Source organism: Neomonachus schauinslandi, chromosome 1, assembly GCF_002201575.2.
Source record: "Neomonachus schauinslandi chromosome 1, ASM220157v2, whole genome shotgun sequence".
NCBI lineage: Eukaryota > Metazoa > Chordata > Mammalia > Carnivora > Phocidae > Neomonachus > Neomonachus schauinslandi.
Genome location: NC_058403.1, coordinates 136,287,659 through 136,315,092, shown reverse-complemented (window position 1 = coordinate 136,315,092; position 27,434 = coordinate 136,287,659). Strand labels below are relative to the sequence as shown.

At 43.2% G+C, this 27,434-nt stretch overlaps 1 protein-coding gene and 1 pseudogene across 2 annotated transcripts in view; one reads left to right on the top strand and one right to left on the bottom strand.

The window, feature by feature from the left end:
- UBE2E1 (ubiquitin conjugating enzyme E2 E1) overlaps positions 1 to 20,976 on the bottom strand; it is a 78,691-nt gene extending 57,715 nt beyond the window's left edge. Inside the window, exons 1-3 of one of the 2 annotated variants that reach the window (XM_021678914.2) lie at positions 20,791 to 20,976; positions 19,471 to 19,655; positions 14,999 to 15,049 (exon numbers count right to left, since the gene is read on the bottom strand). In XM_021678914.2, coding sequence (XP_021534589.1) covers positions 14,999 to 15,049; positions 19,471 to 19,622 — 203 coding nt within the window. In that variant the 5' untranslated portion in view covers positions 19,623 to 19,655; positions 20,791 to 20,976. Of the gene's footprint in view, positions 1 to 14,998; positions 15,050 to 19,470; positions 19,656 to 19,688; positions 19,929 to 20,790 lie in introns of those variants that run through there. The other variant, XM_044920576.1, reaches the window with a different exon arrangement.
- Positions 3,046 to 3,830, top strand: LOC110570627 (annotated as a pseudogene).
- Positions 20,977 to 27,434: the final 6,458 nt, after the last annotated feature.

Genomic DNA, 27,434 nt, shown 5'->3' with positions numbered 1-27,434 from the left:
CTGATGTACTAAGAGTTCCATAAAACATAATCAACCTTTACTAAATCAATTTGTTTATTCAAGAAAAAACAAAAAAAAACAAGTAAAAACCATGTCTCTATGTCATCAATTTTAATTTAGAAATTTGTCAGTTATTTGGATAAGAGATACCACAAATAATTTCTCCTCCAAATACTCATATACTATAAAGGCATACTAGAAGATAACCTCTAATGATTTGAAAATGTGAAAAATATCAATAACTCAAAGACCCCACTTTTAAACAAAATTAATGTCAATGAACTATACCATGTTTTTGAGACTAAAAATGTTGTAAAGTACCTGACGGTACCTGGGTGGCTCAGTTGGTTGAGCGTCCGCCTTTGGCTCAGGTCATGATCCCAAAGTCCTAGGATGGAGTCTCGCATCGGGGTCCCTGCTTCATGGGGAGTCTGCTTCTCCCTCTGCCCTTCTACCTGCTTATTCTCTTCTCTCTCAAATAAATAAAATCTTTTAAAAAAAAAAAGTACCTGACTGATAACTTTTGTGGTGACGTGGATAAAAAGACACCAGACCTAGATCACTCAGGATGTTTGCGAATCACATGCCCCAAGTCCCCCAAACCCAAATTTGAATGGGACTCTGGCACCTGAATTTTTACACACAAGCTATTATGTACACATACCGCTCTGCTGGGAAATACTAAGATAAACATTTGCATCATGCGACATTTTCTTATATGAAACTATTACCCACATTAAACAATGACTCTAGGTGTCCTATTGTCCCCTGGCTTACTGCGTGTAATTTACAAGTATGTGTCTTGGGAAGACCAATCTCAGAAAAAGGGACAATCTTAATTATCATGTTACAGAGTACCAAGAGTACCTGGATAATATGAAACAATAAAATGTGACTGGTAGATGATTAGAAGGATGATGCTGATATGATGATGCTTTAAGAACTCCAGGTGAACTCCAGGTAAGTTCAATGTAAAGTTTGAACTTAATAGCCAATCTTAAAAGGATGAAAAAAATTGAATATGATGAATAATTTACACTGTATTAAAAGCAAGCACATATATACTCATTCTCATGCATCCCCAAGTGTGAAAAGTAAAAAAGATCAATACAAATCAAAGCATATAAAAAAAATTTAAAGATGGCATCAGCAATTTACTGATTTTCCAATTTATCCATTCCCTAGTATTTACAAAATAAGCCCTGCTAAAGGGATTCATCAAGATGTGATATGTGAACCTGGCACTACTTACATAATATCCATAAAGATCACAAAGCACTTGAATCTAGTAAAGCAGAAGTTAATTTTCTCTAGTGGGGGTAGGGGAGGAGGAAACCCTTCCAAATCCTTTGAGAATCCACTAAAAAGAGAGACACCTCCCCCCCAAGAAAAATAATCACACAATGTTAAGAGTTCTGCCCTAAAGTGTAAAAATCTGATAATACTAAATCATCTCCCCTGGAAAAACACAATGAAATCTTCTAATTGGGCAGAGTAATACAAACATCTTTTCTGTCTTGAAATCAACCCCTCTTCTGCATCACCTCTTCTACAGTAGATCTGTAAAATCCAGTGGTTACTTGCTGGTCTTTCCCGACCTCACCGTGTTATTTCAGCACTCATAACCACTCTACCTCAAAACGCTTTCCACTTGCTGCTTTCGGACATTACTCTCTTGATTTTCCTTCTCTCTCTCAGTCCCCTTTGCTGGCTTCTCCTTCAGACTATACAACCTCTAAACTAGAGGTTCAAGTCTGCATCCTGGACCCTCTTCTCACTACACCTTTCTTCTCTTGATGAGCTTGAGGGATTCCCCAGACAAGAGCCTCTATATAGTGGTGTTTCCCAAATGTATATGTATCTCAAGCTTATGAGTATAACTTGAGTCTAAAATACTCCCCTGAGCTCCATTCCTATATCTAACTTCTATTTTCTATTTGATACCTTCATTTGGATGCCTCATTGGTATCCATCTAAAGCCTAACATGGGGCACCTGGGTGGCTCAGTCGGTTAAGCGTCTGCCTTCGGTTCAGGTCATGATCCCGGGGTCCTGGGACTGAGTCCCGCATTGGGCTCCCTGCTCAGCAGGGAGTCTGCTTCTCCCTCTCCTTCTGCCTGCCACTCCCCCTGCTTGTGCTCTCTGTCAAATAAATAAAATCTTTAAAAAAAATAAAAAATAAAGCCTAATATATCCACAAAGGACTCATTTTCTATGCTGCCCTCATGCCAAAACACATATACACTGGAATAGTGGTCCTATTCCAGTCTTGTTCCTATCAGTAAAACATGGCCAATCATCTACCTAATTGCTAAGACCACAGAAATTTGGAGCCATTCTTGGTCCTTTTTCTTACCTCCCACATGCAATCCATCAACAGGTACAGGTATTCTAACCCCATGTCCACTGCCACCATCTTAATCCTAACTGCCATCACCAGCTGCTTGGAACACAGCAATACCCCCCTTTCTGGTTTCCCTTCTTCCACTCGTGCCTTCCTCCCAGCTATCTTCCACATAGCAAGGAAGGTAGAAAAAGACTTTTAAATCACTACTGAAACAATGTCACTTCCTTGCTGCAAAACGTTGAATGGCTTTCCAGTGTTCTTAGAATGAAATCCAAACTCTAGTTTACATGACTCTGCATCACATGGTACTACTCCCCACCTCAGGGCCTCCGTGTCTCTGCTTCCCTCACTCTGGGATGTTCTTCTTGTATTTTTCACAAGGTTCTCTCCTTCCTTCTCATCTGTCAGGTCTTTGCCTCAATGTCTTTTTAAGCCTTCTCCAAGTAATTTCCCTACCCCAATTACTCTCCATCACTGCACTGTTAATTTCTCTTACTAGCTGAAACAACTTGTAGTTACCTAATCTTCTACCTGGTTACTGTCTATATTGCCTACTAGAATTCAAGTTCCAGGGAGGTTTGAAACTCAGCGTGGGGAGTTGAGGCTCGAGCTGCTGTGAACCCAAAAGAGGAATTGGGGCTTTCTCCTTTCTCCTTAACCCAGGCTGGGCCCTGCCCCACCTGAGTCCTCCTGGGTGAGATGGGCTCAGCCAAGAGGACCCCAGTCACTCCAGCAGCCTCCACCGCACAAGCTTGTGGCCCAAGTGGCGGAACCCTGTTTACCTATTGCCAGCATCCTGCACACTCCCATCCCAGTGGAGAGCTCTCCACAGCCAAACCTACCAGCAGGGGAGCAGCTGGGGGGTCCTAATCAGATCCAAGACTCAGACCCCCGCTCTTCTACCCTTGGCACTGCATGGACACCTGTGCAGACCAGCAGCAGAGAGCCCGCCAAGCCCACTGGTGAACAGCTGAGTGCAGTATTTGAGACCGAAAGCCCCAAATCGAATCTCCCCCCGAGAGCCTGTTCTGCCCTTAGAGACAACTTCATCTTCTGAATTGGACATGCCTCTGGATACCTAGTTTTCCCCTGAGAACCAGATGCCACCCTAGAGCCAGACTGAGCTCCCCTCCAAGCAGGTGTTCTCCAAGGAGGAAGCAGGACAGCCCTCAGAAACCCCTGTGACTAGCCAGGGCTTGAACAAGCCCTTAAGAAAGAACCTGAGGGGGCGCCTGGGTGGCTCAGTCGTTAAGCGTCTGCCTTCGGCTCAGGTCATGATCCCAGGGTTCTGGGATCGAGCCCCGCATCGGGCTCCCTGCTCTGCGGGGAGCCTGCTTCTCCCTCACCCTTCACTTGCCTCTCTGCCTACTTGTGCTTTCCCTCTTTCTCTCTTTGTCAAATAAATAAAGTCTTTAAAAAAAAAAAAAAAAAAAAGAACGAACGAACCTGAGACTCCCCAATCTTTAGGTTCTAAAGCACAATAGATGGATGGTAAATAAACGGCAAGGTCCTATGGAGATCTCTCCTCACCATCCTGCAGGATGACAACTCCCCCAGAACGCTGACACCATGACAGGGTAAGTGGCCTTCTCCCCTGAGTAAAAATGCTAGGGAGGTAAAGGAAGCAGACCTTCTGGGAACTGGATGACTTCTGAAAACTGGAGGCTGAGTGTGGGAGCAGGGCCAGGACCAGGATGAGGAAAATCAGTACTTTTCAAACTTGGTATAGAGAACTAAGCCGTGAGTAGCTCCAGTGCTGAGTTCACCAGGGTCCTTGTGATATAGTATCCTCTCAACCCCTTCTTTCCCTGGGAGACTAGAAAAGATTTTATTTGAGAGAGAGAGAAAGCACGCGCACGTATGCACATGGGAGGAAGGGCAGAGGGAGAGGCAGAAGCAGACTCCCTGCTGAGCGCTGAGCCCATCAAGGGGCTCAATCCCAGGACCCTGAGATCATGACCGGAGTAGAAGTCAGACGCTTGATGACTGAGCCACCCAGGGGTCCCTAAAACTTTTCTCTAAGTAAAATCCTTCCAAGCTGCTCTATCCATTACTATTTGAAAATGTGCTTCATGCCTTTTTCTACAGAACTTATCAGGATCCACCCCACATCAATTTCCCATCTATTAAATAGATACAAATACTCAATGTCCTGGTATTACACATAATGACCATCATTTCAATGCTAGTAGACCCTACTGAGACTCCCCATTAATTATTAATATTTAAAATTTAATACTGACATAACTCAGTACTAGAATCAAGTCAGATGTAACACCTGTGGCAAATGCGATGTTAAATGCTATTTAAGAGCTTGATAATACAGTCCCTTTATTTTGGCCTGGCCTTGCCCTTTGTCATATTCAGGTTCTTTAGAAAGCAGAGAGAATTCAAGTTTTTGACTACTTTGTTAATTGACATATTAGTGAACAGTATGCTGCCCCAGGTAACAAAACCCAGTGACAACTTTCAATTACGTTCTGCATATGAAAACTGTTGGCTTCTTAGGATTTTCTTGACTGGGCTGAGACATTACCTTGGCCTTCCACAGGTTTATCACCTATGTAGTGCAGAGCGGATCCTACAAAGCAATCCATAATCACTTGCATATAGGTTTCAAGAAGGCCATGAGCATACAGCAATTCCTGGATTACAATTTTTCAGCAAAGGGCTCTGATGAGCTTCTTAGCCTATAGAGTAAGAAGTTTCCCAGAGGATCAGAGGCATGTTCTGACACCATTTACTAGGTCTTTTGTTTGACTTTACAGCATGGCTGCATACGAGACGCTGAATAAGAATGGGCTTATTATGAAACCCTGTTTCACTCCACTGATGATGGGGAATGTGTCAGATGTCTCAGGCGGGTGCCAGCATCTATAACGTTAACTATCTGGAATAGCCTTAGGATTTGGGGGAACATCGCTAGGAAGTCCAATTTACTTAGCACCCCTAAACCCACTCTCACTTGTTGGCAAACAGTAATCTTATCAAGTCAAAACATGGTGATCAAAGGTACTGGTATTTTCTTTATACAATCTTCTCAATCTAGCCTAAAGCACTGATCCCGTCTTTTCTATCACACTGCAGTCCAGAGCTCCTCTGTGATTCCGAGAAGGTGAAAATTGCCAAAACTGCTTGGGTGCCAAGTCAGAAAGACTGCCAGCAACAGACAGCTGTAAAATGTGACAGCAATTTCCCCAGCTCTTTCCATTATTTTCTGAAGAGGGTAATGAAGACATTCCATTAAGCCATCAGACTCAAATTAGGTTTTTGTGTCTGTGTTTTAATTTAACAAATATGTACTGTTTATCTTCTCTTTCTTGGACAAGGTAGGAATGGCAAAGACGTAATCCCTGCTCTCAAGGAACTTACAATCTACCAGAAAGAACAAACCAAATAGCAATGGGGACAGATGCTGCTTCTTTTTGTTCAATACAAGTAGCTGGAGTGTTATTCAAGGACGAAAAATGCTTCCAATCCTTTAGAAACTGTCACTCCATCATGAAGTTCCAGGCTTCCAGCCTTTCTAAATATACGTTCTCCACTTATGACCTCAGTTCTATATTCTATCACCTTCTCTAAAATCGTGTTTTAAAACATTACAGTATCTTCCTCCCTCGCATTTTCACTTTTTTTCTACTTGCTTCTTCCTCTCAGCCTACAGAGCACACTCTTAATTCTACACTTTAAAGGCCAACAAAAAAATTTCCTTGACCTCCCATAAGGCTTGCAGCTCTCCTCCTACTCTGCTTTTTTCTCCAGGTCGTTATTTCCCCCACCCTTCCTGTGTAGACATTCCTCAGAGCACAATTCTCAATTCACCTCTTCCCCTTGGCGATTAGGAGTCCTTCAGCCATCATCCAAACTTTTAAATCTAATGTGTACCTCCCCCAAAGCCAGTTCCAGCCTCAGCATCCCTGCTAGCCCACCTCAGATGCAATGCATGTAACCTAAACACACAGATGTGTCATGATGCCTGCAGCACACTTTCAAATGGTCCTGCAAAATATAGAGATAAGAGAAAAAGCAATCCATAATCACTTGCATATGTTTCAAGAAAAAAGTCATGAGCGGGGGGCGCCTGGGTGGCTCAGTCATTAAGCATCTGCCTTCGGCTCAGGTCGTGATCCCAGGGTCCTGGGATTGAGCCCCACATCGCATCGGGCTCTCTGCTCCGCGGGAAGCCTGCTTCTCCCTCTCCCACTCCCCCTGCTTCTCCCCCTCCCACTCCCTCTGCTTCTCCCTCTCCCACTCCCCCTGCTTGTGTTCCCTCTCTCACTGTATCTCTATCAAGTAATAAAACCTTTAAAAAAAAAAAAAAAAGAAAAAAGTCATGAGCATACAGCAATTCCTTGAATATATATTATATATGGTGAAGTTTTAACAGCTGAGAGAAGGATGCGTGTCATTTCAACTTTTCCATAGCTTTGAAATTCTTCAAACTAAAAAAATTGGGGGAAAAACCATGTAGGGTCAGAATCAAGGAGAAAAGTCATGGTCTCTGCCTTTTAAGGACTTTATAATCCATTTGTCTAAACAAATCTAAAATTAGATTAGGTAGACGTGGAGAGTTCAATGACTGATTAACAATAAAATATATAATCAAACTGCAAACACTGGGGTGCCTGGGTGGCTCAGTTGGTTAAGCATCTGACTTTGGCTCAAGTCATCATGTCAGGGTCCTGGGATCAAGTCCCGCATCAGGCTCCTTGCTCAGCAGGGAGTCTACTTCTCCTCCCTCTGCAACCCTTCCCAGGCTCACGTGCTCTCTCCCTCCCCCTCCCCGGTCTCCCTCAAAAAAAAAAAAAAAAACTACAAAATATTTACTGAGAGCCTGCTACATGGCAGCAATACGTTAAGCACTGTATATGGTCAACAAAACAAATAATTAAACCTTGGAAAGAGGATCTATCTAACCCCTCTACTCCCTCAAACAAGTTCTTCTTCCGGCCTTACTGATTTCTGTTAATGGCACCACCATCTTCCCCAATACCCAAAGAACCTGAGAGTCCTTTCAAGTCCTATATCTCTAAATCAGTGGCCAAGTTCTCTAGATTCCACTGCTTTCCACCTCTCTCTCCTCTCCACTTTGATGGATGCCACCTGTCCCCAGGCCCACCTGGCCTCCCGCCTGGACTACTGCAGTTCTCTCCAAGTCTCCTGCTTCCCACCCAACTCCGCTCAACCCTTGCTTTGTCTCTATCCAGATACTCAGTTCTAACTGAATTAGACTTCAGCTCAAAAGGGTTTCAATGATTCTCCAACAACTATATAATGAAATTCAAAGCCTCAGCCTGACACTGAAGAACACAACCTTTATCTCTTACTGCTTATTGTCCCACTCAGGCCATAGGTTTATTCACGCTTACCTAATAGTGTCCCCCTGACCTTTCCTGTGCTACAGAGACGTCTCTTACTCTTCCCACTCCACTTCTCATTTCCTCCAGGAAGCCTTCCCAGATATCTAAGTGCTCCAGACACTACTCCTCACACCCAGGTCAAAGCAATCTCTCACTGCTCTGAACCTTCATAACATGTAATGTGCCTTTATTACTTTACAAATAACATTCATGTTTCCAAGGACTATTCAAGATCTGTACATGCATTTCTCACCACCCTTACTAGACAATGAACTCCTTCAAGGCAGTCAGTTTTCATGTGTAACGGGGACTCAAGGTTTGTGACAAGAATTTAATATTAGTATCCTTTACAAAGTCTATAAGAACTGTGAAATGTGGCCTTGTAAACTATAATAATCTTTCCTCAAAATACTGTTAACATTTAAACAATGGGTGGGGGGGGTGACTGGGTGGCTCAGTCAGTTAAGCCTCTGCCTTGGGCTCAGGTCGTGGTCTCCAGGTCTTGGGAATGGAGCCCTGAACAGGCTCCCCACTCATCAGGGAGCCTGCTTCTCCCTCCCTCTCTGCCCCTCCCCCACTCGTGTGCTTGAGAGCTCTAGATTAAAAAAAATCTTAAAAAAAAAAAATGGTATGGGGGGGTTTTCCTAACTTTTTTAATGGTAAAATATGTAAAATTTGCCATTTTTACCATTTTAAGTGTAAAATTCAATGTCATTCACAATGTTGTACAACCATCACTACTTCCAAAATTTTAATCACTCCAAACAGAAACTCTGTACCCATTAAGAAATAACCCCCCCAATTCTCCCCTCCCCCAGTCCTGAAAACCTCTAATCCTCTGTCTCTATGAATTTACCTATTTACCCATTAAGAAATAACCCCCCCATTCTCCCTTCCCCCAGTCCTGAAAACCTCTAATCCTCTGTCTCTATGAATTTACCTATTCTAGGTATTTCAATGCAACTGGAATCACAATATTTGTCCTTCTGTGTCTGGCTTATTTTACTTAGTATAACATTTTTTTTTTTTTTTAAGATTTTATTTATTTGTCAGAGAGAGAGAGCACAAGTAGGGGGAGTGGCAGGCAGAGGCAGAGGAAGAAAGCAGGCTTCCCGCCAAGCAGGGAGCCTGACATGTGACTCGATCCCAGGACCCTGGGATCATGACCTGAGCCAAAGGCAGACGCTTAACCGACTGAGCCATCCAGGCATCCCTAACATTTTCAAGATTCACTTATATTGTAGCATGTATCAGAACTTCATTCCCTTTCACGGCTAAATAATATTCCATTGTAAATATCACATTTTGTTTATTCACTCATCTGTTGATGGATACTTGGGTTGTTTCCTCTTTGGGGCTATTATGAACAACTATGAACACTGACAAGAATCTGTTCGACTCCCTGTTTTCAATCCTTTTGGGTATATACCTAGGAGTGAACTGCTGGGTCATATGGTAATTCTGTTTAGCTTTCTGAAAGACAATAGCAGTACAGTTTTACAATCCAGACACATGGTCTTTTGGTAAACAAAACAGTCACAAGAGTTCCTACTCATTTAGTAAGCAATTCATTTCTGGATAGATTTCCTTCCTTCCTATCCATTCAGGCCCTAGGTGATGATCTAATTTCCAGGAACCTGACCCTCGTTTGGGGGCTACTTTGTGCTGACACTCCAGTCTCCCGATTCTCGCTGTTTTTCAACACTTCCTCTACACACATAAAGGCAAGCACACTGCACTGGTTAACATTCCAAATGAAAATTATTATGAAACTCAACAGTGTTTAGATCCTGAAGTCACATTTTTATCTTTAATGCATTTAGTAACATCAGATGGATGAAAAACACATTAAAAGGGTTTTTTTCAGGTAAGATATAGGATTTTGTAAAGGACTTCTGTTAAACACATTTCTTATACCCAAACAACCATTCAAAGCAAGCTAAACTTGGACAAGATGTATAGGCCTTTACTATTGCAAGGAAAGGACCTCTTTTGCTTTCAAGGTTAGCAGCCTGGGATTTCTAAATTGACATCTCATTATTATTACCACCAATTCCAGATTTTATAAAACCAGAAAAATACAACAATGTACATTCACAGAAACTATCTTCAAGGATACACACAAAGCGCAAGTTAGCTCCATATTAGGAGCATCTCTGTGCAAAGGAGCACGATCAGAAGAGATCATGAGGGGGATTTTTCGCTTTTGACAGCACAACTTCTACATCTCAACTTTTCTTTTCCTTTTTTTTTTTTTTTTAAGATTTTATTTATTTGACAGAGAGAGAGAGCGCGAGAGCAGGAACACAAGCAGGCAGAGTGGGAGAGGGTGAAGCAGGCTTCCCGCGGAGCGGGGAGCCCGATGTGGGGCTCAATCCCAGGACCCTGGGATCATGACCTGAGCCGAAGACAGACGCGTAACAACTGAGCCACCCAGGCGCCCCTACATCTCAACTTTTCAAAAACACTCACTCAGATTATTGTATAATGGCTTAAAACTGTATTTAAAATACAAGCAATAAGGGGAGCCTGGGTGGCTCAGTCGTTAAGCATCTGCCTTCGGCTCAGGTCATGATCCCAGGGTCCTGGAATCGAGCCCTGCATCGGGTTCCCCGCTCCGCGGGAAGCCTGCTTCTCCCTCTCCCACTCCCCCTGCTTGGGTTCCCTCTCTTGCTGTGTCTCTCTCTGTCAAATAAATAAATAAAACCTTAATGAATAAATTAAATAAAATAAAATACAAGCAATAAGAGGCAATGTTAGTTAAAAAAAAAATATGAGCTATTGGGGCGCCTGGGTGGCTCAGTTGGTTGAGCGACTGCCTTCGGCTCAGGTCATGATCCTGGAGTCCCTGGATCGAGTCCCGCGTCGGGCTCCCTGCTCGGCAGGGAGTCTGCTTCTCCCTCTGACCCCCCCCCCATGTGCTCTCTCTCTCATTCTCTCTCAAATAAATAAATAAAAAATCTTTAAAAAAAAAAATGAGCTATTAAAAGGAGCTAAATGGGCAAATCTAATAATACCAACATCTAACACATACAGAAAACTCTAATCTCATTTGAATTTTACAATACTATGAGTTAGGCAAATCAGATAGTCGGCCCTTTTAGTAAATGGGAAAAAGGTTAAAAAATTTTAACTTCTACAACAAATGCATTACATTTTTAAAATGTTCTTCACTTTAGCCTTTAAATTATCTTTAAAAAAGGTAAGATTTAGCTGGGGCGCCTGGGTGGCTCAGTCAGTTGAGCATCCAACTCTTGGTAGTGTTTTGGCTCAGGTCATGATCTCGGAGTGGTAGGATTGAGCCCCATGTCCAGCTCTGAACTCAGCAGGGAGTCTGTTTGAGATTCTCTCCCTCCCTGCCCCCCTACCCTGCTCACGCTTGCGCACATGCTCGCTCTCTCTCAAAATAAATCTTAAAAAAAAAAAAAGGTAAGATTTAGCTGTAAAGCTTTAAGACCAACTATATCTGATTACATAGTTTTTACAGAAAAATAAAATGCGTTTACTTAGTGGCCTTTACACGTTTAAGAAACACAAAAATAATCATTAAATATAATAAAGTCATATAAAACAAGAATTTATTTTGTTTTTTTAAGATTTTATTTATTTGCGAGAGAGACAATGAGAGACAGAGAGCATGAGAGGGAGGAGGGTCAGAGGGAGAAGCAGACTCCCTGCTGAGCAGGGAGCCCAATGTGGGACTCGATCCCGGGACTCCAGGATCATGACCTGAGCCGAAGGCAGTCGCTTAATCAACTGAGCCACCCAGGTGCCCCCAACAAGAATTTATTTTTATTATTCTCCACCGTGCTTGAAATGTTTAATGACTTCTCAAAGACATTTTATCCTAAAATAGTAACTCCAAAAAAATCTGAACTTTTAGATTTCAAGTTGCTGTATGAATAGTTTACTCAAAATACTAGTAATCCCTTAGGTAAATTCTGAAGTTTAAAGCACTTGGGAAAATGCCATTTATTACATACAGACATACTGTCTATAGACACTTATGTCTACAGATTAGTTATATAGCTATAACTAGTCAATTTAGCAAAGCTTGAGCCTAACAGGTGCAAAACTGACTCTAGTGGCCCAGAGCACATCAGCTATCTAAAAGGCATAATTTTATTTAAATAAAACTTTAAAAAACTTAAATAAAATGCATAATTTTACAATGCAGGATAGGGCATGCTTTAGAAAATCATTACAGTAGTTAAGACAGTATTTTTTTTCCTAAACAAATAGCCAAAACAGAAGGAAAAAGTCTAACCAAATGCATAGTACACGAGTTGGGAGACTATTATTTCATCTGCATATATACACACAACCAAATAGTTAGATACCAAAGAATTTGATTTATGTGGCAATATAGAAAAATTTTAAAATATTCACTTAAAAAACTTCTGACCTGGTCACTGAATATCATCTGCACTCCATTCTTAAAAAACAAAACAACAAAACTCGAACCTACTCAACACAATATTCAACACTGACGATTCAACTTTATGTGCTCACACATTATAACATATTTAGCAATTGCATTTCACACAAGTTTAAGTTCAGTAACTTTGAAGTTTGCCAAGTAAAGTGCTAAAATTACTGGAATGCAAGCAGTGCACCTTCAAGAGAAGCAATTCTTCTACTGATCTGCAATAATCAACTGTGTATTGAGAGGTTACCTTGTGCCAAATGCTATATTTTAATAAAGTAACACGTTTAAATTTAAAACCACAGGCTGAATACTGATTGAAAAAAGGCAGTCTTATAAAGGATTAATACATAAGATACATTAATTCAAAGTCAATTGTTTAACTCATTCAAAATAGAATTTATAGTTGATGAAATTACAATTTCAGAAGGACCAAACTATGGAGCTCTCATGCTGAGTAACAGAAAAATTTACTAAAAATAAACATGCACACATTCAATATGTCACTTAATCCATACGTTTTTTAACTTCAAAAAGTATCCCCAAATTATCCTCTTCCATCTCAAATAATGTACATTAAAATATTTAATAATTCAATCCCATAAGGTACCAACACAAAAACACAAAACCAAATTTAAGTTAGCTGAATACTAGGACTACTATATGACACTTAGTCAGTAATGCTAGTAAGCCAACACAAAGTAGAAACTGTAATTCATATTACCTAAGCAGCCATACTGAAAAATGCTTTCAGAAAATAAAGCACTTTTTTTTTTTAAGATTTTATTTGAGAGAGAGAGATGGAGAGCATGAGTGGGGGGAGGGGCAGCAGCAGCAGCAGGAGAAGCAGGCCCCCCGCTGAGCAGGGAGCCTGACATGGGGCTCAATCCCAGGACTCTGGGATCATGACCCCTGAGCCAGAGGACAGAGGCAGCCACCCAGGCGCCCAAAGCAATGTTTATTCTTAAAACTCACCATAATATACATTCTCTTGCAAATTAAAGATGCCTAGCGTTTTCTGAAATTTAAGAAATTTTTTTTCAAAACAAACGTTTAAGTACATCACAGTTTGTCTCCCCACAACCAACCACCCAATAGCCATCCAGTTTGGTGCTTCACCCAAGCCCGGAAACATTCGCAGGTTTCACCTTGAGGGGGTAATGAGGAGCGTTTTCCAAGGATAAAAGTTCTACATGTTCAGCAGCACAAATCTCTCACATATGAACTCAGCTCAAATGGTATGAAACTAAAGTGTACTCTTCCTATTTTTTAAGTTATTAATCCCATTAAAAACCTTCAAGGTGTTTACAATTTTAAAGCTGATTGCACGTATTTGCAAGAAAACCATTAGGTTTTGATACTGAGAGGCTGTAAGTTTTGAAACATGCTTTAAAAACTTTATAATTTCATCAGCTAAAATCTGAACTCACAAGAGGCACACTGGAAGAGACACGATACCAAACAGGAGCAGTAACTACACAGCACGCACCTACCATGGGGAATGCCCAAGGATTCAACACAACCAACCAGCGGAAGCTACAAGCTCCTATCTGAACAATGATTCCACGAAAATAAAAAAGTAAAATGTCACAGCCCTACTAGCCCTTGCCTATTTCTCCACTTTCTCAATAGTATAAAAAGATTCTTAAAAGCCATGAGAGAAATCCTTGAGAATAATTAAGTGGTTCAGTTACAAGCAATAATTTAAGAGCATTTCAAACTCACAATGACTTTCCTTACAAAACAGGACAAAATTTTACCAAAGAATATCCCACACCTGACCAACAGTAAGAACGTATGTAACCAAAATGGCAATATTAAAGTTTCCATTTAACCCATTAACCATACCTTAGAAACTTCAGTGTTAATAAATATTTCATTTAGTTTTTCAACTTGAATATTTCCACATGCTTATTTTAAATTCTATGCACGGCCCCTGAATATTTTCTTCTTCGTAACTTCTAAGTTTAGAACACTTCTGAAATGTCACATCCCATTCCAATACTAATCCTGAGAACTGAGAATTAGGTTAAATGTTGTACCTAATTTTTAAATTATGGGAGTAATAGATTTGAATTAATCTCCCTTAAATAAATAGCTCTATTACAACATATTAAGTCCTTCCTCACTTCATTGTTGACTTAATAAAATCCAAGTCTTCCACCTTGCCTCAACAGTAGCAAAACAGTTATTCTAAATAAAGTGATTGGCAAACACTCCAAAAAGCTGGAATCAAATTGCTTTGAAACTGAAACACATGTATGCAGTATGAAGCAATTTTGAGGAAATAAAAAAAAGCACACCCCCATGGAAGAGCTTAAATCTATAAAATTTAAAAAACAAAACCTTTTTATCAAAGCCACAAATTACATCCTGAACTGATCTGCCAAAGTCCAACACAAAATTTATATATACAATGAAGTTTGAGAATCCGCTGTGATTTAACTCTATGCTCTATTAGCTTAACAGAGAGCCTGAATAACAGATTAAGATGGCAAAGCCATTTTCTAAACCAAAATGAACCTGAGTATCTAAAAAGGTTTTACATCATCCCTAATGATATATCCAAGATCCACGATTAGGCCAAGTGTACACCTTTAAATTCATTTCACAGTTCTGTTTTATATATGTGAAAGGGTCCACGCCAGATAAATTCATTACTTCTCTTCAGCATAGCACTGAAATTGTCAAGAGGCTCATCAAAACATTACTCCCAGGTTAATCAATTTCAGTTGTTACTTGATGTTAGCACCAAAATAAGCATTCCCGAAAGAATAAAACCAGAAGTTTTTAATAACAAAAAGAAAACCCCCAAGATAAAGATTAGAAGAATTTTAAAAAGAAAAAATTGTGAAAGGAAGCTCACCTGCAGTTAGGTGGAGGGTCTAAAGTGATGTCTGCCAGTTCCTTCTGAATCCTGGAATCAGGGAAGTGAGAGAGAAACACAAGAAACATGAAGGCGTTGGTAGCCTCCCACCGTAATGCCTGCCATGATAACTGGGTTCTACTGAGGGAGAAAGAAACTACACATCAAAAGCTTCAGGTCCGTAGTTAGAAAAAAACTTTTTTCCCACAGGCAGTGAGCTGGTGGTCCGGGGTCTCTTGTTACTCTCTAAAATGTTTCGGTTCCAGTCTTGCCTCGCACACTAAGGCAGTTGTATTTCTCGGGGTTTTCCATTTAGGAAATAATTGTAAAGCTTCTGGCTTGCGGACTCGTTTCCTAAGTTGCATTAGAATGTGCCTGGACACCGTCACTTCTGCGCTGCACTTACTCTCCCCTGGACCGAGAAACCCAAGCCGCCGCGCGGGTGGGAAGGGCGCGCCCCCCCAGTCTCCGCCCGGGGTCACCACTGGCACCTCGGATGCCCTCCGGGCCGCCTCGGCAGGGCGCCCCCCCCACGCCGCCCCGCGTCCTCAGTGACGAAGCTAACATGGCCGCTCCCCGCGAGGCCCCTCGGGCCCTGACTGACCTGCCCGGCGTCGCGGGGTGCCGGCGCGGCGCAGGCCGCAAGGCCGACCCGTCCGCTCGGCCGCCCGGGCTCCCCCGCCCCCAGCCCGCGCGCACCCGACGACTCGAGCGGCGCACGCCAGCCCGGCCGGTGAAGTTGCCGGCCAGGGGTGGGGAGAGCCCGCGCCGGGACGCTCGGCGACTACCCCGCTCGCCTCCACCGCGCCCCGGGACCTCCAGCCCCCACGCCGCGCGTGGAGCCCTGGGCGCCAACACCCCCGCCTGCCCCTCCAGCGAGGCCGGACATCAGCAGGCGGCCCGCACAGGTGCACCCAGCCTCCGTCCCGCACAGCGCTCGGACTCTCGGCCCCCCTTTCCGGACCTGCTTTTTCCTGGATATCCTCTAAATTCCCTGGGGTCTGCCCCCTTCCTTCTCCATCCCCCCATGCACACAGAGCCCGGGACATCCCCCACCCCGCCCCGTTGTCTATCTCCGCACCAACCCACGACTTCACAAAGAGCCCCATCCCCCACTCCTAGGCCGACGCCACCAGGCAGTTCACACCAAGCCCTGGCCTTTGTCTTCTGCTTACCTAGGCGCTTAGAGCATCAATTAATAAGGCAAAGTTTGAGGCCTTTAAGCCTCTTCCATCTACTAAATGGTGTCTTCTATTTTTATAACCTTTCTTGCTCCTATCACATAAAACCCTAAAGGGCTATGTTACAACTTAAAAAAATCTCACGGAGGTAGTACGGGAGTAAAAACTAAACACACACATTCTAAAGGCAATCAGAATCACAATGGATGCCTTTCTCTCTCCAAAGGTTCTCTGAGGGTGGGAAGATAGGCTCGGTAGATGCAATGGGGAGTAGGTTTTAGAAGGCATTGTTTTTTCCATGTCTAAGTAAAGAGAAATTAAGGGTGGTTATTGTGGAAGTTCTTTAAACCTTCCTATTGGAGGACACTTCCTGTCCCCTACAAATCTGGTCAGCTTTAGAAAGGGGTTCGCTCACAGTTTTTAAGACATCTACTCATCTGTGTCCTGCTAAATTCTTCTGCTACCAAGAAGCATTTCAGTTCTGAGACATTCCCCAACATCCGTGCTGTTTGACTCATTATTGTATGTTAGACTAAAAGTCTGGAATCCTGGTTTCCTGATTATCTGCATGTTAGAATGACTGTACCTTAAGACCTATGCACGTAGGCAAAAATATCCTCCACCTGAGCACAACTTGTATAAAAATACATATTGACTTCATTTCTGCCAATCCAACCTCTAGGGTATTTACTGAAAAGGTAGTTACTTCTTTAATACCTAAAAAGTATAGGGGCGCCTGGGTGGCTCAGTTGGTTAAGCGACTGCCTTCGGCCCAGGTCGTGATCTTGGAGTCCCGGGATTGAGTCCCATATCGGGCTCCTTGCTCAGCAGGGGGTCTGCTTCTCCCTCTGACCCTCCCCCCTCTCATGTGCTCTCTCTCTCTCATTCTCTCTCAAATAAATAAATAAAATCTTTAAAAAAAAAAAAATACCTAAAAAGTATAATACCAGTTTTAACCACTTCATCTCTACAATTAACATCTGCACCATTTCCATAACACTGACAAAAGATTTGTAAAAGTAACTCACACATATGTTTCACGGAGTAATTCTTGTCCAGACCACTCTCAGTGGGGGCTTTTCCTCTATCCACGGACTAGAAATGAGACCACTTTCCAATATGTAGTTAAGTAACTTTATGTCTACCAATTCAGGCTTCTTTTTTATTCTATCTCCTGGTATATGTGCCCCTTCCAAGTCCACCAGCAACACTCAGCTTCCAAGTCAATGTATTTCAGACATCAGCTTTAATAGGGTCCCACTAATTTTAATTTCCCCCTTACTCTCTCCTGGATATGCTGCCCCTCTCCTTCACTATTAACCTTAGCTCTGCTTTAAGACTAACAGCCACTCTTTCAACAAGATATTCAGGGAGCTAAAACTGATGTTAAGGGGCACCTGGGTGGCTCAGTTGGTTAAGCGGCTGCCTTCAGCTCAGGTCATGATCCCAGGGTCCTGGGATCGAGCCCCGCATCGGGCTCCCTGCTCCGCGGGAAGCCTGCTTCTCCCTCCCCCACTCCCCCGGCTTGTGTTCCCTCTCGCTGTCAAATAAATAAAAATAAATCTTTAAAAAAAAATAAAATAAAACTGATGTTAACTTCATACGTAAAATTACCCCTTGTAGCTTCCCACCTTTCGTTTTTTGTACACCTACTCTCTTTTTCCCAGGAATTTCCAAATATGTTTTTAAACTTCCTTAGCATAAATGGACAAATTGTGTCTAATGAAAAATCCCCCTCAGTAATTTGCTGACACAAAGGAGACTGTTTTATATTTGACACCTGTGCTTTTACCCCCAAATATATTCATGTGCGCCGGTGATATCCTGGTGCACGAAAAATACAAATAACCTAAAGCAAATATCCTGCCTTACTCAGGTCAGGCCAAAAGCTGTTCCAGCATGGGTCAGGGAGCACAGGTACTGCAGGTAGGGGTGGGGAGGAGTAGGGAGTTGGGGAGATTTAAGGAAAGCCCCATCCAACGTGGGCAGGGGAGATGCCAGGTTCTAGAAGAACGAGCACAGGACTAATCAATGAGGGCCAGTTTGTATTCCCAGGAAGCTGAAATGCCATCAAACCATCCCTCCAAAAATAAGAAGAATCTTGCTAAGAAGGCATCTTGCCATTTAACTCTAAACCTCTGCACTATTTAAAATAAGCTAACGTCACTCTTTCATCCCCCCCATGGTTAGGTCACCAAAGCACTTTACCAACTTTTCAAATTTCTGGAGAATGACAGGACAAACTTTCACTCTGAGTTCCAGGCTCACTACTCAGTGGAGATTAAAGACTCACATTCCATTTTATTTTACGTTTCTTTAAAAAAGATACCCCTATTTAACCCACCATTTGTATTCCTTACTATCTTTCTGGGTTTGCCACTTTAAAGTTTAATGACCGTCCACCTAAGCAGGATTTATGAAAGGGCATGGGGGTTCCCAGGAATCTGCTAGAGATTATTTTAAGGGTCATGGAGATCAGAGAATATTACTGAAGGATGCTCAAGGTAAAAAAGTAGTTTCTTCCAGAGACATAGAGGAAAACAGTAAAGAAAAAGAGCCACTGTTTGAATTCAGCTTGGAAAAATAATAAAAATTTTTTTACAGCATATGAGAGGATGTATCATGAAAAAAAAAGTCTCCCTGAAATTTGGCAAAATTGAAGTTTTTAAAGAGAAAAAAAAAATCCCCCAAATAACCTAGAATATCCATTTTACATTATATATCAATTCATCTGCCTCAACTCTCCAAATCAGAAGAATCTCTTTAAGTTCCATCTGAAAACATGCTTTCACCTATTAAATTTTTTACCCCACTAATAGGAGTTATTCCTGACACAGTTTGTGGAGAAAGCTCCACTCAAAAAAAATCATAGTGCAACAGGTGAGGAGGAAGCAAGATGGTAATAGGATTCATTTTGATAGCTGTCTGGGCAGGTATTAGTAATTAAGTGGGATGACAGCTTTGAGAAGGGTCACAAGCTAGTGATTAATGGGACAAGTAATTTGAAATCAGATTTGGGGGTCACTAGTAAAAGTAATGAGGATTCTTACAAACTTCACCAAGAAATGAGAGAGGCAAGCCACAACAGCTGCACGTGGACAACGATTAAAAGAAAAAAAACAGAAGCAGGAGAGTAAAATAATTAAAGCTTCCAAGGCCCTTTTTTCATTTTTAACAACACGCAAACCATGAGGAGCATTCAAGCTACCCCTCATTGGGAGGCAGACGAAATGCAACAAGAGGTAGTTCGGAAAATAGGAAGCCTAGGGGGTTGGGGGTGGAGTACGGTACCTCTTGGCGCTGGTAGAGAGGAGTTTGGAGTTTTTGCTCATGCTGACTTTACTCTCCTTCTTCTTGGGGGTGTTTGTTTCTTTCTCGGTTTGCTGGTTGGAGGACGAAGATGAGGAGGAGCTGGTGCTGGCCCTCGAATCGTCATCCGACATAGCGAACCCCCCACCCCACCCCGCAAACAGCCCCTGCAGGGGGAGAGAAACAAAACAGAAACAGACCATGCAGTCAGTGTAAATAAGGAACTCTGGTGCTGTCAGGAGGGCTTTGGCCAGGGGTGCACCCGGCCGCCCAGCGCCCTCCACTCGCTTTTCAAAGTCTTCAGGCCCATTAAGGCTTTAGCAAATCCGACGCGGCTTGTTTATTTTTGGCCCCAAGTTGGGGACGCGGTGGGAAAACGATCGGGAGCACACCGAGCGCCCCCCCCGCGCCCCCCGGGGCTCCCCTCGGGGCAGGGAGGGGAGAAGCCGAGCAGGCGGAGGGCAGGGCGGGGGCGGGGAGCGCCTCGGCGGGGCAAGGAGGGAAGGTCCCGGCGGTGTGCCGGCCTCGGGGCTGTTTCAGTCGGCTTTCCGGGGGTTCCGGGGGGCCAGTGGCCAGGGCGAGACAGCGGGGACCAGGAGTGGAGTTTGGCGAGGTCGGGAAGAGAGGAGGGGCGGAGAGGAGTAAGAGAGGAAGCCGAAACGGGGAGACGGAGGCGGGGAGCGGGTGCCCGGGTGGGGGAAGGGAGAGGCCGGCGGGGGGGGCAGGGGCGACGAGGCCCGAGGCGCCCCCCCAGCGCCGCGCCCCGACGCCTCTCCCCGCAGGCCTGTGGCTCGGCCGCCCGGCTCAGGGCTGCGCGGCTGGGGCGGGGGTCCCGAGCACACGCCCGACTGCCACCCCTACTGGGGGTGGGGCGAGGGTGCGGGGGGGGGGGGGCTCGGCCTCCACAGCGGAGGAATAACAATGAGCCCTTCCGCCCCGGAGGGGTTAATCCCCGCGGGCCCCCGCCCCGGGGGGAAACGGGGCTCCCCCGCCTCCCCCTCCCCCGCTCCCGGCCCCCTCAGCGGCCAGTGGGGGCTCCCGGGGCAGCGCTGACAGTTCGAGCCACAATGCCCCCCCACCCCCGACGCGGGCGGCCCGCACCCCACGCGGCCCGGGGTCCCTACCCATCCCCCGCGGGCGGGCCCCGGACCCCTGGGGCTCCTCGGCCCCTCTCCGCGCCCCCCCCCCCCAGCCCCGTGCCCGGCGGTCCGGGAGGCGCGGGTCGGGGGAGGCGGCGAGGGGTGTCCCCGAGGCCCGGCGACGCGCCCGGGGGGCGGCGGGCGGCGGGGGGGATCCCCGTACCTCTCTTTGTGTCTGGCTCCTCCGTGCCGCCGCGGCGGCTGCTGCTGCGGCTGCGGCTGGGCCTGGCCACTCGTGTCTCTCTCTCGCTGGGAGAGAAGCGGAAGTGCAGCAACAGCAACTATTAAACAGGCAATGGCTTCCCCCAGCCACACACGCTCGCACACACACTCCTCCTCCTCCTCCTCTTCGCCCTCACCCCTCCCCCACCCGGCCCGGTCCCACCCACCCGCTCTCCCCTCCCCCTGCACACCTCCGGGGGGGCGCGAGGAGGACACAGGGGACCCCGGGAAACCCTGCCCCCTCCCCACCCACTCCCCCACCCCAGCGCCGCCGCGGGACGCCAGTGAAGGGGGCGAGGGGTGAGAATTTTCTCTCAAGTGGTTTGGGGACCTGGATTCTGGGCTGGAGAGGGGAAGCCGTTCCGAGCTGGGGAGCGCTGAGACCGATAGGAACTGTATGGAATAGGGCGGTCACGAGAGGAAGTTCTTTCCAATAAGGGCTTTTGGAAAGGGGGGGTGACAAATTGGTGGGGAAGGTAGTGATTTGGTGGGAAGGACTTTGGACTAGAGAATGCAGTGGAAACTCCCCCTAAAAAGTGATCCGTTTAAGGGGAAAAAAGAAATCCCACAACAGGGTTTCCCTTTGAGCTGACACTGGCTTCTCCCTCTAGCAATTTACCTGCTAAGAGCAGAGGTCGGTCTAGGCACGCCTGTTGAGAAAAATCTCAAAGTAGGAGTTTTCTGCTCAGGCACGTGCAATTTTACAATTTTAGATTCTTTTAGTCACTTTTTATAAAAAGTGGTGTTTTATAAAAGTGATACAAAGGATTCGTGACAGGTAAAACCAACGTGTAGCAGGCTTACAAATGTGAAGTAACTGGGAAAAAGCCCTTTTTTGCTACTGAATTAGACTGGATTTAGAATTTTGGGTGTCAGTTTATTTATTTATTTATTTATCTATTTATAGTTTAGTTTACTTTAAATAGAAAGTTGGATTTTTGGAAATTAGATCAAAAGTTTTGGGACTCCAGAAACTGCTTCAACAATAATATAAATGCTATTCAAATAATCTTAATACTTTTAGAATAATCACTCAGTAATTCTTATGAATTGTTCCTTGTTTAGCATTTTTACCAAGGTTAAGATTAAGCCATCAAAAAAAGATTAATGCATCAAATTATGATTTAGTTTCTCACTTGTCATTTCAGTTGAAGGAAACTGAAGGTATATGTGCAATGCCACATATACAGGGTCTGGTACATTAAGGAGACCGTGAGTCAGATTTCCACGGGCCACTCTAACTTATCTCATTCAAATTGCCATCCTTTTCCATGGCAACAGTGGCTTCAGTTACCATAGGGCAACACAACAGGTGTAAAGCTTATGGCAAATCCACTAACCGGGAAAACAAGCACTCTTACCACCACCTGAACCCCTTATAGCTTCAATATTGAAACTCCAACTTTATCAGGACTCAGAGTAATTGTGCATGCTTACCAGGAAACCTGTATCTACCAGGAATTGTCATAGACTCAAGAAGTCCAAAAGCTGGGAAAAACTTTATAGGTCATCATTTCAGCCTCCAGCCTCCTACCTTCAGACAGAGCTATCTCTCAGTCATTCAAATGTATAGAAATTTTGAAAGATCCCCACACTTACGTTTGGTTTCAGGAGTCCTGATAGAGTATATATATATATTTTTAAATGACATTCCCTGCTGTATGTTATTCGAAAACAACAACCAAAAAAATCTCTCTAAAACCAGGTTGTAGGGCGCCTGGGTGGCTCAGTTGGTTAAGCCTCAGGATGCCAGGGTCCTGGGATAGAGCCCATGACTGGCTCCCTGCTCAGCAGGGAGCCTGCTTCTCCCTCTTCCTCTGCCTGCCACTCCCCCCTGCTTATGCGGCTCTCTCTCTCTCTCTCTGTGTCAAATAAGTAAATAAAATCTTTAAAAAAAAAAGTTTGTATATTTTTTATGCTTCTGATGGAAAATATATAAATTCAAGAGAAAATAAGCAAATATGAAATAAACTGAGTTGGGATGAAAAAAATAAAGTTATTAAAATTGAGATTTCCTCTTCCAAAAATTTGAGTTTCTGATACTTTACATGTACACACTATGAGTACACCCAGTAAAAAATCATATATGTATAAAGAAGAGAGCTGGCAGAGAACACAGAAAAATAATAGGTTTGATTTGCTGATATGACCAGGATGGTGTGTGAATTTTTTTTTTAATTTTGGTTTGCATATGTCATATACTTAGATACTAAATATAATAATATTTAAAGAAAAAACAGAAAAAAAACACCTGACCATGGTAGTTTGTGTTGCATTATTGATGCTTGGATTGGATCTGTCCCTGGGGAAATAAATCATGTAATTGAAGGGCTCCCCCTCTATAAGAGAAGTGTTTTCCCAACCACCAGTCTAGGATAGTAGCCCTCTTTTGTGTACTAGTCCTTTTCTCTAACCCTGGTTAGTGCTTTATGGTTTGAGAATGACTTACTGAGGGGGAATGAAAACCTTAAAATGTTTAGAAAAGAATTCACTGCTCTCAAAAGACTAATCGTTACATCAGATTATTTTAAATATACAGTTGTCTCAGTTATAAAAAACTAAAAATTCATTTGCAACCTTCCAATTTTACCTATTAGCTACAAGGCCTAAGGAGTTAAATTGACCTCCCTGAGCCTCAGTTTCCCCGTCTATAAAGGGCAAGACTACCTGTGCTGTACTGACTGGCAGAGTTGTTAGAAGAATCAAATGTGGCTCTATAATAAAGATGGTTTGTTAACTGTTATGCAAAGTAAATTATTAATAATCCCACCCTGATACTAATTCTCAGGAATTTTGTTAGGACATGGAGACTTTACGACTTAGAATTGATGACAAATATAAAAAACTTCCTATGAGAGTCAAGGAACCATAGAATTTTATTTACTAGAAGGGGCCTAAGATATATTCAAGTTCAAATTCCTAGTGTTATAGGTGAAGAAATTAAAGCAAAGAAAGCCTGTATGTCTTGTACAAGGTCATGCAGTAAGTTGATGGCAAAATTGTGGCTATGGGTCATGCTGCCTAAGGATGATATTGGGGGTGGAGGAGGGGGAAGCCTCAATTACGTTAAAAAATATGTATTAAGGGGCGCCTGGGTGGCTCAGTTGGTTAAGCGACTGCCTTTGGCTCAGGTCATGATCCTGGGGTCCTGGAATCGAGTCCCACATCAGGCTTCCTTTGCTCTGCGGGGAACCTGCTTCTCTCTCTGCCTCTGCCTGCCACTCCCCCTGCTTGTGCTCTCTCTCTCTGTCAAATAAAGAAATAAAATCTTTAAAAAATATATATATATGTATTAAGGCGCACCTGGGCGGCTCAGTCGGTTCTGAGCCTGCTTCTGCCTCTCCCTCTGCTGCTCCCTCTGCCACTCCCCGCTACTTGTGCTCTCTCACTCTCTCTCTCTCTCTCTCTCAAAATAAATTAACAAATAAAATCTTTTTTAAAATGTATTAAATATAGAAGAGCTTTGGGGGGTGTTTGGCTGGCTCAGTCGGTGGAGCAAGTGATTCTTGATCTCAGGGTTGTAGGTTCGAGCCCCACATTGGATGTAGAGGTTATTCAAAAATAAAATCTTTTTTAAAAATTGGATAATATTTTCAAGAACATATTGACAGTTGGGCTCCTGGGTGGCTCAGTCAGTTAAGCGACTGCCTTCGGCTCAGGTCATGATCCCAGGGTCCTGGGATTGAGTCGTGCATCGGGCTAAGCGGAGAGCCTGCTTCTCCCTCTCACTCTGCCTGCTGCTCCCCCTGCTTGTGCTCTCCTGCTCTCTCTCTGTCAAATAAATAAATAAAATCTTAAAAAAAAAAAAGAACATATTAAAAATCAAGACAGATGGGAAAGTGAAAAAATGGAAGCAAGTTAAAGGAATCACTACTTTTACAACATTTACTTAAAACAATGACCACTACTGAAGTTCCCTACTCCCCATTCTGAGAATAATCGTCATTGTTTATTTATTTCATATTTATGGATATATTTTAAATAGGTCATACATTCTCATGCTATATTATTTTTATTTTATTTTATTTTTTTAAAGATTTTATTTATTTGAGAGACACAGTGAGAGTGGGAACACAAGCAGGGGGAGTGGGAGAGGGAGAAGCAGGCTTCCCGCTAAGCGGGGAGCCCGATGTGAGGCTCCATCCCAGGACCCTGAGATCATGACCTGAGCTGAAGCCAGATGCCTAACGACTGAGCCACCCAGGCGGCCCTCACGCTATATTATTTTAAAGAAATCAAAAGGTATGCCAGGAAAATATCCCTCTGCCCCTCCCCCAACTCTGTGGTCAGCTATGTTTGCTCAGGCAAATGCATACATATACATTGGATGCTTAGATAGGAATGCTCAATTTACATTTAAAAGATGCATCCAGTCACAGAAGCACAAGTGATATAACACTGATATCTCTGAGCTTTGAGAAAGTGGGCTTCAGTTTTTACTAATACCTATTCCTGATTCTCAGAATAATCCAACTCTTTTCTTCAAGCCGTCTTTAGAGTATCAAGTACTTTTAAGTAGAAGCACTTGAAGATCAAGGTGCTGACTGATCCCTAGTAGGTGAAATGATATAGTTGATTCAGAAGAAAGAGACCCAGTCTAACTTTTGAGCACTCCTATTTTTGGCTTGTTGCTTACACTGAACTTCAAGTGTTTCATAAAGGCGACTGTTCTCTTTGGCCAATTTCACATCTAAAGCACTGTCAAGCAAATTAACACTTGTTATTATGGGTTTTTAAACTTGCCTTATGGCTGGATAGAAAGGATTTCCTTTTTCTGTCAAAAGAAAAAAAAATCTTATGTTAGGAATTTAAAAAGAATTCCTATAAAGCTTTCTGAAAATATGGACTCACTGCAGATTTCAGTCCACTTGATTTATTTTATGATGCTCCTTTGCCTGAAAAATGCATTCCTTATAGAGAAAGATAAGGAAGGTTCGCAAAGAAGGGTCAATTCCATGAAGCTTAATGAGATCTAGGGCTTTTATCTTCAATTCAGGTCGTTTTTCTGTAGGCCTTTTTTAAAAAAACACTGATCCCTTTGAAGGACCCTAAGCATTGTTAGACTTTAGTGGTCCTGAATTTTGCTATCACAGGAAGATAGGACAGAGCTAAATTATTTTTTTCTACCACATGGAGGCATTGAACAACCATGTGATTTTCAAAATTTACCAAGACTTGATAAGAGTCTAGTGCTTTCTCAGGCAAGGGCAAAAAGGTTTGTTTGATGTTGACAAATGGATAGTGTTTAGTAGGAAAGCATTCTCTCAATTTATAATTTAGCATCTCCTTTGTAGAGCCTATTTGCTAAACAAACTAGCCTTCTTCAACCTTCTTTACGCTGATAACATTAAGGACTATATTGAAAGATACTAGACTGCAATTCAAACAGTTTTGGTTCATTAATCTTTAAAACCTTTTCTTAAACTTAACACTTTTGCAGTTTTCTAAAATTTGGGGGGAATGAAATAGGGAAAATTACTTTTATTTCACACTCTAAATTATCTATTGTGAAACCTTTTAAACATCACTTTCCCCACAGTTCCATGGTGTGGCAAACCTATAGTCAAGGAATCAGGTTTTGAATCCAAAATTTACCTCAATAACTGCAAATCCCCAGAAGCAATCGGCAGCAAAGATACCAATCTTGACTTGCTGAGCATACATGACGAGTTATGTCTTTGCAGGGGATAGTACTCATGTCTCAGCCACAAATCAATTAATCAACAAACATTTATTAATTGCCCCATGTGTGCTAAGCACAGTACTAGGTGTCTCAGCAGATGTAAAGAAGTCTAAGAGGTACTCTCTGGCCTCCAGGAAGGGCCAGAGAAGAAGGGATTATAGCTAAGCCTAGAAGGACAAGTAGGACTTGAGAAGATAGAAAGGCATTTCCTCAGATGGAAATGACATTTTTAAAAAAAGATTTTATTTATTTATTAGTGAGAGAGAGAGAGAGAGATCACGAGTAGGGGGAAAGGTAGAGGGAGAAGCAGACTCCCCGGTGAGGAGGGAGCCCAATGCAGGACTCCATCCCAGGACCCCGGGATCATGACCTGAGCCAAAGGCAGATGCTTAACCGGCTGAGTCACCCAGGCGCCCTGGAAATGACATTTTAAAAGATAGGGAAAAATCATCAGACAGACTCAAAGTATTTTATTATTAAAATATAAATACATATAAAGTAGAAAATACTTTATTATTAAAAACTAAAATAATGAAACCTGACTTTATACTTCAGAAATGTCACTAGCATGAAGGACAAAGAAGAACGAGATTTCAGATTAAAGGGAACTAAAGAAGCATGAGAGCTAAATGTAATTTATGATCCTAGACCAGATCCTGTACAGGATGGCGGGGGGGGGGGGGGGGGGTTGATTTTGTAAAAGACAGAATTGGGTCAATTGAAAAAGATTAGAGTATGGAATTTAGATAAAAGTGTTGTATGGATGTTAAATTTCCTGAAGTTGGTAACTACACTGAGGATATTCTTGTTTTTAGGAAACACACGCTGGAACATTAAGGGGGAAAGAGGCATGATGTCTGTAAACTATGTAAATAACGAAGGAAAAAAATTAACAATGTGAG